This window comes from Triticum urartu, chromosome 3 (genome assembly GCF_003073215.2).
Source record: "Triticum urartu cultivar G1812 chromosome 3, Tu2.1, whole genome shotgun sequence".
Classification (NCBI taxonomy): domain Eukaryota; kingdom Viridiplantae; phylum Streptophyta; class Magnoliopsida; order Poales; family Poaceae; genus Triticum; species Triticum urartu.
In genome coordinates this window covers 439,058,007-439,069,506 of record NC_053024.1, presented here as the reverse complement: position 1 = coordinate 439,069,506, position 11,500 = coordinate 439,058,007, and the positions used below count along the sequence as shown (strand labels likewise).

At 44.6% G+C, this 11,500-nt stretch overlaps 1 protein-coding gene across 4 annotated transcripts; it reads left to right on the top strand.

The window, feature by feature from the left end:
* Positions 1 to 326: 326 nt before the first annotated feature.
* On the top strand, positions 327 to 4,379 carry LOC125544246 (putative pentatricopeptide repeat-containing protein At5g52630). Of its 4 annotated transcripts, XM_048707864.1 has the most exons (4): positions 327 to 3,047; positions 3,688 to 3,826; positions 3,936 to 4,060; positions 4,187 to 4,379. In XM_048707864.1, exon 1 carries the CDS (start codon positions 379 to 381, stop codon positions 2,173 to 2,175), a length of 1,797 nt encoding a protein of 598 aa, XP_048563821.1. In that variant the 5' UTR covers positions 327 to 378; the 3' UTR covers positions 2,176 to 3,047; positions 3,688 to 3,826; positions 3,936 to 4,060; positions 4,187 to 4,379. The 4 variants fall into 4 exon arrangements, with proteins under 4 accessions (XP_048563821.1, XP_048563820.1, XP_048563819.1 ...); XM_048707863.1 differs by having other exon boundaries at positions 3,936 to 4,379; XM_048707862.1 differs by having other exon boundaries at positions 3,688 to 4,060.
* Positions 4,380 to 11,500: the final 7,121 nt, after the last annotated feature.

The following is an 11,500-nucleotide window of genomic DNA, read 5'->3' as shown; positions in this document are numbered from 1 at the left end:
CTTTCTAGTTGCAATCGCATAGACATATGTACTACTATAATACTATAGCGATCTAAATGGTATTATATTTGTCTATAGAGGGAGTGTATTTCTTTTGTGGAAGTTGAGATTATTTTTGATAAACTTAGTCAAGCTTTATAAAGTTTGATTCAGGTCAAGCTAATAAGAGCAGTAAATAAAAACAGAGGGACTTAAACAGTTAAACTTATTCCCCCTCTAAATAAATAGTCTTTGCATTTTTTGTAAACAATGGCAATGCCGTCCCTCTAAAGAAAAAGATGCCGGCGTCATGCCAGCACTACCCTTTCCGTCCTCGCAGCCTAGTACGTAGACACAAAAAGTTCAAGCGGCGGCAGTTAAGTCGCGAACTCGAGCCATATGACCCCGCCGTTGCCGCCGCTCGCCGTGGCTCCCGCCTGCGCGCGCACGCTGGCCGACCTCCTAGTCGCGCTCTCAGCCGCCCGCGCGCTTCCCAAGGGCCAGCAGCTCCATGGCCACCTTCTCAAGGGCGGCCATCTCCCCGCCGTCGCCTCCTCGCACGCGCTGCTCGCCCACCACCTCCTCACCTTCTACGCCCGCTGCTCGCTCCCCGAGCTTTCCCTCCGCGCCTTCCTCGACCTCCCCGCTGCCCCCTCCCCCGCCGCATGGTCCTCCCTCATATCCTCCTTCGCCCAGAACGGCCTCCCGGAGGCCGCCTTTGACGCCTTCCGCCGCATGCTCGCGGCCGGGGTCCCCGCCACCGACCGCTCCATCCCCCCCGCCGCCAAGGCCGTCGCAGCTGCCGCAGACTCCTCGCGCCCTCCGCTTGCCCCGCATGCTCTCCATGGCCTCGCCTCCAAGACGCCGTTCGCGGGCGACGTGTTCGTGGGGTCGGCGGTTCTTGACATGTATGCCAAGTGCGGGAACCTTGCGGACGCCCGCCGGGTGTTCGACGAAATGCCGGAGCGGAATGTGGTCTCGTGGTCTGCCCTCATTGGTGGCTACGCGGATGCTGGGATGCACCCTGCAGCACTCTGCATCTTCCGCTCGGCACTGGAGGAGGCTGTGCAGGTCAATGACTTCACAGTTTCGTGCATTGTCCGTGTGTGTGCTGCAGCCACACTCTTTGAGCTTGGGGCACAGGTGCATGCCCGGTCTATAAAGACAGCACTTGATGCATCACCGTTTGTGGGCAGCTCGCTTGTTTCTCTCTACTCCAAGTGTGGCCTTGTGGATTGTGCTTACCAGGTGTTTAGTGCAGCACCTGAGAGAAACCTTGGGATTTGGAACGCAGTGCTCATTGCATCTGCACAGCATGGCCATACTTCCACAGCATTTGAACGTTTCACAAAGATGCAGAATGCCGGGTTCCGTCCTAACTTCATTACCTTCCTGTGTTTACTCACAGCATGTAGCCACGCTGGTCTTGTCGATGAGGGGAAGCGATATTTTTCCCTCATGAAAGAATATAGAATTGAACCGCAGGTTGAACATTATGCTGCAATGGTTGACCTACTTGGTCGTGTAGGACGTATAACTGAAGCACTGGACCTTATTGAGTCAATGCCCATGGAACCACCTGACTCTGTTTGGGGTGCACTCCTAATGGCATGTCGCATGTTCAAGGATGCAGACACTGCGGCAATTGCTGCAAAGAGACTGTTTGAGACAGGGTCTCGCAGCTCTGGTGCACACATGCTCTTGTCAAGCACGTATGCAGCTGCAGGAAGGCATGTCGATGCAGCACTTGCAAGGAAGGCAATGCGTGATGCAGGTATACGGAAAGAGACTGGTCTTAGCTGGCTTGAGGCTGCAGGAGAGGTGCATACCTTTGTTTCAAACTGCAGGAGACATCCAAGAAGCAGCGAAATTTATAATGTGCTGGAGAAAGTTGGTAAGAAAATGGCGGCAGCTGGTTATGTGGCAGACACTAGTGCAGTAGTTAAGGATGTGGACAGAGATGAGAAGTGCGCATCACTGGGGTATCACAGCGAAAGGCTAGCAATAGGGTTAGGGCTCTTGATTGTTCCGGAAGGTGTGCCAATCCGAGTTATGAAGAACTTAAGAGTGTGTGATGATTGTCACAATGCAGTTAAGTACCTCAGTAAGTGTACAGGAAGAGTTGTGGTTCTCAGGGATAACCGTCGATTCCACCGGTTTGAAGATGGGTTGTGCTCTTGTGGGGATTTCTGGTGATCTTAGATCTACACCATTCTCTTTCCTATTGTCCTTATTGGGCAGTTTGGCTCACATGGATTCATCGATTGGGTCTTTCACTTAAAGTACATTTCTTTGATAAATGGATCTATGTGAACTCAGAAGCTGATACGAGTCATAAAGTTTATTTTGGCATAATAGTGAGGTGATGGATTCAATTTTAGGGCTGCTTGGAAATTTTGCAATAAGTCTGGTCACTTAGGATGAAACAATTCTTTGATATGGAAGATTGCCACATAGTGCTGCTATTATTCAGGGTCAACATGACTCTGTGGCCTTCTTATTTACAGTATTCATACAATGTACCATGGATCCACTTGAACATAGCATTTTTTGTTGACTAGTTAGAGAAGAACTCATGATATTATCTTATGAGTTATGGCATCATACTGTGGTGCATATTGCTTTCACATGAGTGTAACCATAGCCCCTCACAGAGCGATCGAACATTTAGTTGCACTTGTTTATTCCATTTTATCTGGGAGAAGATCAAAATGGGCCACTAAACACACTATTGTGCATATCTCTCCACTGTTGTGAAATCGACCGCTTCATGCTTTGGCAGACCCATGTGTGCATGCCTTTTTCTTGGGCTTGTCTGATAATCTGCATTTAGTATGCACACTTTCATTCCAATGCCCTGCAAGTCCTAAAAGAGCTGCTTCTCCGGTTTCACCGAAACTGCAAAAGATTGATTTCTTTGGATTGGATGTTGTCACCTGTATCTGTATACTGAAACTGCTGGGCTTAGACATGCTCTTGTGAGACAGGTCCTTCAACAGGATATCCTTATGGTCAACCTCAGTTCAATGATTTGACACCACTTCCTTCTGCACAGAAGAATGACTGAGGTATTTAACAAGCTACCCAATTTTTTTCTTTGGACTAGTTTGAGTGATCCAACGAAAGTGATGCAGCATGGTAGAGTATAATTTCTTTACGTTTTCATGATATGATCGTACCTAACACTGTGGAATGATATACTTTTTAAACTGAAAAACAGTAGGGGAGGGAGGGAGGGAGGGGGGGGGGCTACTATATAAAATGTTTTATGATGCTCTATTGATCCTATTTCCTCAGTAAATTTGAATTTACTCTTTATGTGGTGCTAAATCATTTTCCTTGTCTGATCATAGAACCAAAACTTAGTTTGATCAAGTTAAGAAATTCTTAATTTCTTTATTTACATATCTGTTACATAATGTGAGCTTATACGTGATTAAATGTTGCTATTGGCTGCTGGGAATTAGTAGGCCAAGACTTGGTAGTAAGTTCTTACTACCTTAATAGATTGTACTTTCGAAGTGATAGGCAGATGCTGGGCTGTATACAGATAAGAAAACTTCTATAATTGAAAAACCTTGAGCCATCTAGACCTGTCTTAACCTAAAATGGAGGGAATCTTTAGGTGGAATAGATTTACTGCTAAGCTCACCTTATTTTTGCAATTTTCTTACCTGATTAATGTGGTTTGCCATCTTTTTCATACAGCAACTTTCCGGGAAGCATGCTCTCAATAACAGGGAAATGATGGTTGGATCCTACACTGGTGGTTATGTCTTTCTAAACATAAGTTTCAATTATTGTATGGCCAGTGTCACTATCTGTAATTCTTCTGTAAAGGAACTAGGTATCATATATATATTTATTAATCATGGGTAGTACGGGTTTTAATATCGAATCTTTTGGTTAGTTGGCATGATTTGATGGATGCATTTCGTTTGGAAAATGTCTTGCAGACTGATTGTGTACACAATCACTGGTGTTATTGGTCAGAGTAAAATTTTGGGCAGAAGACACTGTTCATTGCTGGTCCCAAATGATGATTGGTGAACCCCTCTCTTTTGAACCACACAAAGATATGGTGTGTTGCACGTTATTTGTCTTCCCTACTTGTTCGGGCTAGTGCCAGTTGGTATGAATAGAATGATAGAATTATCTTTGGGTCCTTAGTTGATCCTTGCAAGCTTCTCTATGCTTTGAAATACAGGATGAATGGTTGCCAGGTGGGTGAGAGATTTGGTAGGGTTAGAGAGTGACAGGGGAGCTCATCTTCAACACGCATATCAAACTGCAGCCTGCAGGTTTCATGGGGAAGCCAGCAGTCTAGCATGTCCTATATATATACAAAAGGTTTAAGTTGTGGGCTCTTGTAAGCAACACAAACAGAAGCATTTCCTGTCAAATATGAGTTCTCTAAGAGGGTTTGGAAATATCGCCAGAAGATGGAGAGAACTCAACGGTGCGAATTACTGGAAGGGGCTACTTGATCCTCTTGACGTCGACCTCCGGAAGAATATCATCAACTATGGTGAGCTCTCACAGGCAGCATACACTGGGCTCAACAGAGAGAGAAGGTCAAGGTACGCTGGGTCTTGCCTCTTCAGACGCAAGGACTTCCTCAGCAGGGTAGATGTATCAAACCCTAATCTATATGAGATTACGAAGTTTATATATGCAATGTGTACGGTGAGCTTGCCGGATGATTTCATGATAAAGCCGCTGTCAAAGGCCGCATGGAGCAAGCAATCAAATTGGATGGGGTTTGTTGCTGTGGCCACCGACGAGGGTAAGGAAGTGCTCGGGAGGCGGGATGTGGTGGTGGCATGGCGTGGGACAATACGGGTGCTAGAGTGGATGGATGACCTTGATATTTCCTTGGTGCCTGCTTCAGAAATAGTACGACCAGGCAGTGCCCATGACCCCCGTGTTCATGGAGGATGGTTGTCCGTCTACACGAGTACTGACCCAGGGTCTCGGTACAATAAACAGAGTGCACGATATCAGGTAATTCTTGTTATTCTTGATTCAGCATTAGTATATCACCAGAATCAGTATTATAGATTGCCTCATGTTCTGAAGCACAAACCTCTAAATTAGGATATAGTTGATCTTTGTGCGTGTTAAACCCCATGATCTAATCAGTGTATAGTTTGTAATGATGCATGTGCTTGAAGTTTCAGTTTTCTTCCATTTGAAGTGAAGCAAAAGAAAAGGAAACAAAAGACATGCATATTAGTCTGTCGGGAAAGCAAGTCTTGCTTCCTGTTTTACACCAGCGAGTCGTTGGTGTTTCCGTGTTCAGCCTTACTGCACTACGAAAACATCATGATTGTTTTTAGGCGGGGAGTGATTCCCCTTATTATCCATCTAAAGTTTAGCTTGCATAAAGACAATCATGGCACAGCACAACGTGCACTTTAAGACAGTTTGGATTACTGGGGCCATGGTATTTATTTAATCAAGTAGATGTTGAATTGTGCCTCTTACTAGTCATGCATATTTGACGTGGCCTTCGGTCAAACTATTTAACAAGCTTGCATCAGGTGTTGGATGAAGTCGAAAGGCTGCAGGATCTGTACAAGCAAGAGGAGACCAGCATCACCATAACAGGTCACAGCCTTGGGGCCGCTCTTGCAACCATTAGTGCTACCGACATTGTCTCCAACGGCTACAACAAGACCTGCCCGGTCTCGGCCTTCGTGTTTGGTAGCCCCAGAGTGGGCAACTCCGACTTCCAGAAAGCATTTGACAGTGCAGAAGATCTGAGGTTGCTCCGTGTCCGGAACTCCCCTGACGTGGTCCCAAACTGGCCAAAGCTGGGATACAGCGACGCCGGCACGGAGCTCATGATCGACACAGGGGAATCACCCTACATCAAGAGCCCTGGGAACCCCTTAACATGGCATGATATGGAGTGTTACATGCATGGGGTTGCCGGGACGCAAGGGAGCAACGGAGGGTTTGAGTTGGAGGTTGATCGGGACATCGCGTTGGTGAATAAACACGAAGATGCACTGAAGAAGGAGTATTCGATCCCACCGTCTTGGTGGGTGGTTCAGAACAAAGGTATGGTGAAAGGCAAGGATGGTCGGTGGCATCTGGCCGACCATGAGGATGATGATGACTGATCCTTTTACGTGATGCAATTCAGTGCGACAGCTGGGCAACAAGTTGCAACCAACGAGCTTTCCTTTAGAACATGGGAAATATTCTGCATGTCTTCTTTTAACTGTTTGAGAGTAAAGAAATGCATCCTGTTATGTTCCAACTCATATTTTTCAGTGAAGTTATTTGCTTTCGGGACCAGTGAGTTTAAAGAACTCTGTTCGATCTTGCTGTAATAAAGTCTTAAATTTGTTTAGCTGTGCCTGTGTGACATTTCCCTGCATGAACAACGTTAAGGAACTTGTGTGCTTTGTGCATTATTTGATTATTTCCTAATAACAAGTAACATGCACATAGTCGCACGTTAGGTGTATCAATTTTCCCGGTATCAAAGGTGTTTTACTCATTATCTGATAATCCACTAGATAATTGCACGTGCAATGCAATGAGGCCACAAATATTTTGTACATAATCACCGTGATTTATCTGTCGTTTTAGTATGAATGTATATGTCCGAAAATGGACTTAGCTGCTAATTAAATCAGTACTTATTGATTTACCAAAGTAAATTTGGTAAGCCAATAAGTGAGGTGATTTTCAAGTAAAACCGTTGGAAAAAATCGGCAAAACGGAAGGCGGTGTGGGGTGAGGAGGGATGACAAAAGAAATGAATGTTTTAGGAGAAATTAATGCACGGGGTCTTACTCACGGGACTTTTTTTTTGCGAGGAGAAAGAGAATTTATTAATCAAGCGGCGGCCAAGTCTGCATTACAAAGATCAGGCACCTCGCCTGGTCCTGAGCAAAGCCACACGACAGTGCATTTCTTTATTCTACCAAAATTTGCTAAAAATGACTAACTGAGTTTTGTTCGTGCCTAACATGCTTGACTAAAAATTCCCTATCTTTCTGAAGGTGTGATCTAATTTCTTGCACCATCATTGTATGAGCTGATCTGTCATCATCAGTACTCGTAATCAGTTTCACAACATCCAAACATGATGGGTTTTCGTCAAAAAGCTAACCTCATAAGTTAATTTCTTCAATACTAGAAATTCTTCAAAGAAAATAAATAATGTTTGCAAGGTAATTTCCCAACTTTGGATAAACCATTGGTATCAGACCCATGTTATGATGTCTCGTTCCTTGTATCAAATCTAAGAGACAGTAAAAATTGGACCATTTTCCTAATTGAAAGAAAACAACAGCCATGGCCAGCTCGTTCCATAGTTCCATAGTGTATCTCCAAAGAAAACACAAAACAAGAGCCACCCAACCCACTTGGAAACAGTTCAAAGTATTCCCTAAAAAACGGTTCAAAGTAGGAAAATAATGTAGGATACGCTGAGATTTGTTTCTTAATCACCCAGTAAATACGCCATTTATCTCTCCGGTCCACTTGGCTTCCCCGTACCCGGTCCCATATCTCTTGTGTTGCATTTCTTTCTCCACTTTTGTCGATTTAATATTGCCACCGATTGCATGCGACACGAACAGTCAGTTTGATAGGCCACCGTACCTTGTTCTCCAATCGCAGGCGCTAAGGAAGGTTATAAAATCAAAGGTGACGATGTGCCTCGCCTCAAGATATAGCTTATTGCTTCCATTTCATTCTATCTTTCTTGCTTGAGTGCGTCATAGATCCAAAACCACCTTTTCATCCTGCCTTTTGGACACTTTTTCATCTTGGCTTTTGGAAAAAGGCGTTTTTATTTTTATTCCAGAAGATGGCTTTTGGAAAAGTAGTTAATATTTTTTCTTAGACAATGAAAAGTTGTTCATTTTTAGGGCGAAAAGTTGTTATTTTGTTTGAGATGAGACCACAAAAGTTCTTAACTTGAAAAGGCAGGAGAAAGACCGAAAGGGGTTGTCCTAGATGGTAGGGAACGGAAGCCTATCATATTTAAATTAGCACAGCTAATATGCCTGTCATGCTTGAATCAAAAGAAATAATTATTTCGGTCATGCTTAGGTGACTTTTTTCGAGCCTCACCACCTCCTATTTAATTTGAGCACAGCTCCTCCTATGTTGAACTCATTATTTTATTATGAGAAAAGAACATCATGGCTGAGAAGTTGAACCTTGTACTCACTGCTTCTAAAGAAAATATCTGGTGGAAACCAGATTATAATGAGGACTTCATAGAAACCATGTTTACAAATGTATTAATTTTTTATAGTTACAAAGGTGACGTTATATTAACATGTAAAATTTAGAGAAATGATAATTTGGGAGGTTAGGAGGTCCCAGGGAACGCCCCCGCAATCATTTGGTCCAGATCATGCGGATGGCAAAAATAAATTAAAGATCACTAGCATTTTTTTGCGCTACAAGTTAATTTTTACTTTCGATCATGGCAAGTGTTACAGTTCAAAATTTAATGTTCAAACTAATATTCATTTGGCAGGCAAAAAATAATTATGCATGAATAAGGATGTTGCGCTTTTTATCACTGTTCCCTCATGAATTCTTTTGTATCTCTCAAATGAATTTCTCTTCTTTTGTGATGGATATTTTTTTTACTTTGAACTTGAAAATTTACATGCCTGTACAACGTCACCTTTTTAACATATTGTACTTTGTGCATTACACTCTTTTTTTGTTTGGCAAGTTCACATTTTTTGTACAATCGCTATTTGCAAGGTTTTTTTTGTTGCCGATATGTTTTTTTAGTTTTCTTCTTATTTATTAGGCATACATTTTGCAATTACACTTTTTACACTTCTTTCTTTCTACAAGTGCACTTGTTGTTTATGTGGTAGTTTAGTAAAATAATTGTTTCTTCTTAGTATTAATAAGGGCGTTGGTGAGTGTATGCAGAAACAAAGGAAAAAACGAAAAGAATGACTGCACTATATCTAAATCACATTCAACTGTGTTTTTTTCTTGAAAAAACAGCCACATATCTTATAGTCATCTCATAATGTTTTCTGATTTGACCTCTCTCTCTCTCATCTCTTTTCCTTGTCTTGTCACTCATTTATTTCTCCTCTTGATATCATCTCCATAGTGGCACTGCACCAAGACAGAAATCGCGATGATGTAGGCGACCCATGTTTGAGCCTAAGCCGCCATCGACGACACAAGCGAGCTAGGAATGAGCCAGAGCCAGAGATGATGCAGCCAATCGTGCCGTGGACGGTGGAGGCAAGGCTGCGGTTGGAGTTCGTGTGGGAGTGGCTACCCGACACTTGGAAGGTGCGTGAGAGGAGGAGTGGGCTTAGAATAATGTCCCAGAGACGGATGTTGAGGTGGTGCACCAACAATGCCGACCCACGGTGTAACACTCCGGATGTAATTTACCTTATCTGTACTCTAACTCTTGTCGTTTCTGGCACTAAATTATTTTATTTTCCTCGGTCTCGGGTTTTTGTCTTCGTGTGTTGTTGTCTTTGTCATGCATCTCATATCATGTCATCATGTACATTGCATTTGGATACGTGTTTGTCTCATGCATCCGAGCATTTTCCCCGTTGTCCGTTTTGCATTCCGGCGCTCCTATCTCCTCCGGTGGTCATTTCTATCTCTTTTCGTGTGTGGGGGTTAAACATTTCCGGATTAGACCAAGACTTGCCATGCGGCCTTGGTTTACTACCGGTAGACCGCCTGTCAAGTTTCGTGCCATTTGGACTTCGTTTGATACTCCAACGGTTAACCGAGGGACCGAGAAGGCCTAGTTTGTGTTGCAGCCCAACACTCTTCCAATTTGGTCCAAAACCCACCAAAAACCCTTCCATCATCTAGAGTATTCGATCACGATCGCGTGGCCGAAAACCGTGCTCAATTTGGAGCCTCCTAGCTCCTCCTACCTATAAAATGGTCTCTTCCCCAAAAATCCCGGATCCAAAACCACCCTAACCCTAAAATTTCGTCTCCTCCGCCGCCGGACGTGTCTGCTCCCGCCGGACATGCCCCGCGCCGCCGCGCCCGGCCACTTAGGAACTGCCACGTGGCCCCGCCGCCTCCCACCGCTCCGGCCCGGGAGGCCCAAGTCGGGCCCCCGCGAGCCCATCGTCCGTCGCCGCCGTTCCACGCCCGCGCCGCCCGACTCCTCTCCCTCCGCCGCCATCGACTCCGGCGCCGGCCCGCTCCGCCACCGCGCCGGCGAGCGCCGCCCCTCGCCGGACTTCGCCTCCTCGCCGCCCCCGACGCAGATCGCCGCCCCGGCCTCTCCACCGACCCGAGCCGGCGCCGCTCCGCACCTCCGCCGGCCTCGTCGCGTCCGGCCACCGCCGGCGCCGCCCCCGACCCCCACCGGAGCTCCGGCCACCTCGCCCCAGCTCCGGCCTTCTTCTCCGGTGACGTTGTTTGACTTCGGTGAACAGTGCAGCTATAGTGCTCGGATCCGATCCAGATCCAGATTCGAGACGGTTGACTTTTCATCCCCGAACCCTAATTTTTTTTGCAAACTTTGGCATGCTATAACTCCGCATCCGTAGCTCCGATTTGTACGTGTAGCATATCAAAATGTTTGTCTCGACGAGTACATCATTTCATCTCATTGCATCATTTTCATTTGAGCTCATCTTGATTCCCGAAATGTTGTTGGAAGAGGGCTATGTGAGGAATTTGTCAGATCTGTTTCAGCAAATAGCTATTTGTCATTTTTGCCATGATTAATGTGTGCATGCTATGATCCTGAGCTCTACATGTGTTTTATTATATGACATGCCATCTTTACAAGGATGCTTACGATGTATTTTTGTGACATTTGTGGTGACTAGCACAAGCTTGCAAAGTAGCGTAATCGGTAATGCTGATTTCAGGGACTTAGAATTTCACTAAGTCCTTGTCCTGATTTTGTTGTTATGCCATATGTTCCTGTTGTTTCCTAGTGATCCGTGCCTCTTTTGAGGATGATCAGTAAGGATGTTTTGTTAACATTGTGGTGCTATATCTATCCATGTCTTTGTTTGCATTTATGGAGCACCCTAGCTTAAGTCAATCGAGCTCTACTTTTGCTATATCGTGAATCCTGGCAAATTGTTGACATGTTTAGCGATTTTGCCGAGGATGTTGCTATTGATCCGTGCATGCTATGTTCTTGTTCTTGCCATGTCTTCTTGATGGGTGTATGCTTAGTTTGTCATGCCATGCTCTGTAGTGAGTGCATCGAGCTCGTAAACATGCCTACTCGTTAATTGATTTGTATGCTCCAGTTTTTCACTAAGTCTGAAATCTGTTTATGTTTTTGCCATGTTCACATGCTTGAAATTGTATTTTCTGATCCCTTTTGGCTCAAGGTCACTAAGGGACTTTTATTAAGTGCTTTGAGTAGCTTCATGCAATGCCTTGCTTTGCCATGTTAAGTTCCTATAGCATGTACTTTTCATGCTCTAAAGTGTGCTTCTTGATGATAAATTCCAGACTTGTGTTAATTTCACTAAGTTTGAAACCTGTTATCATTTGTATTTTT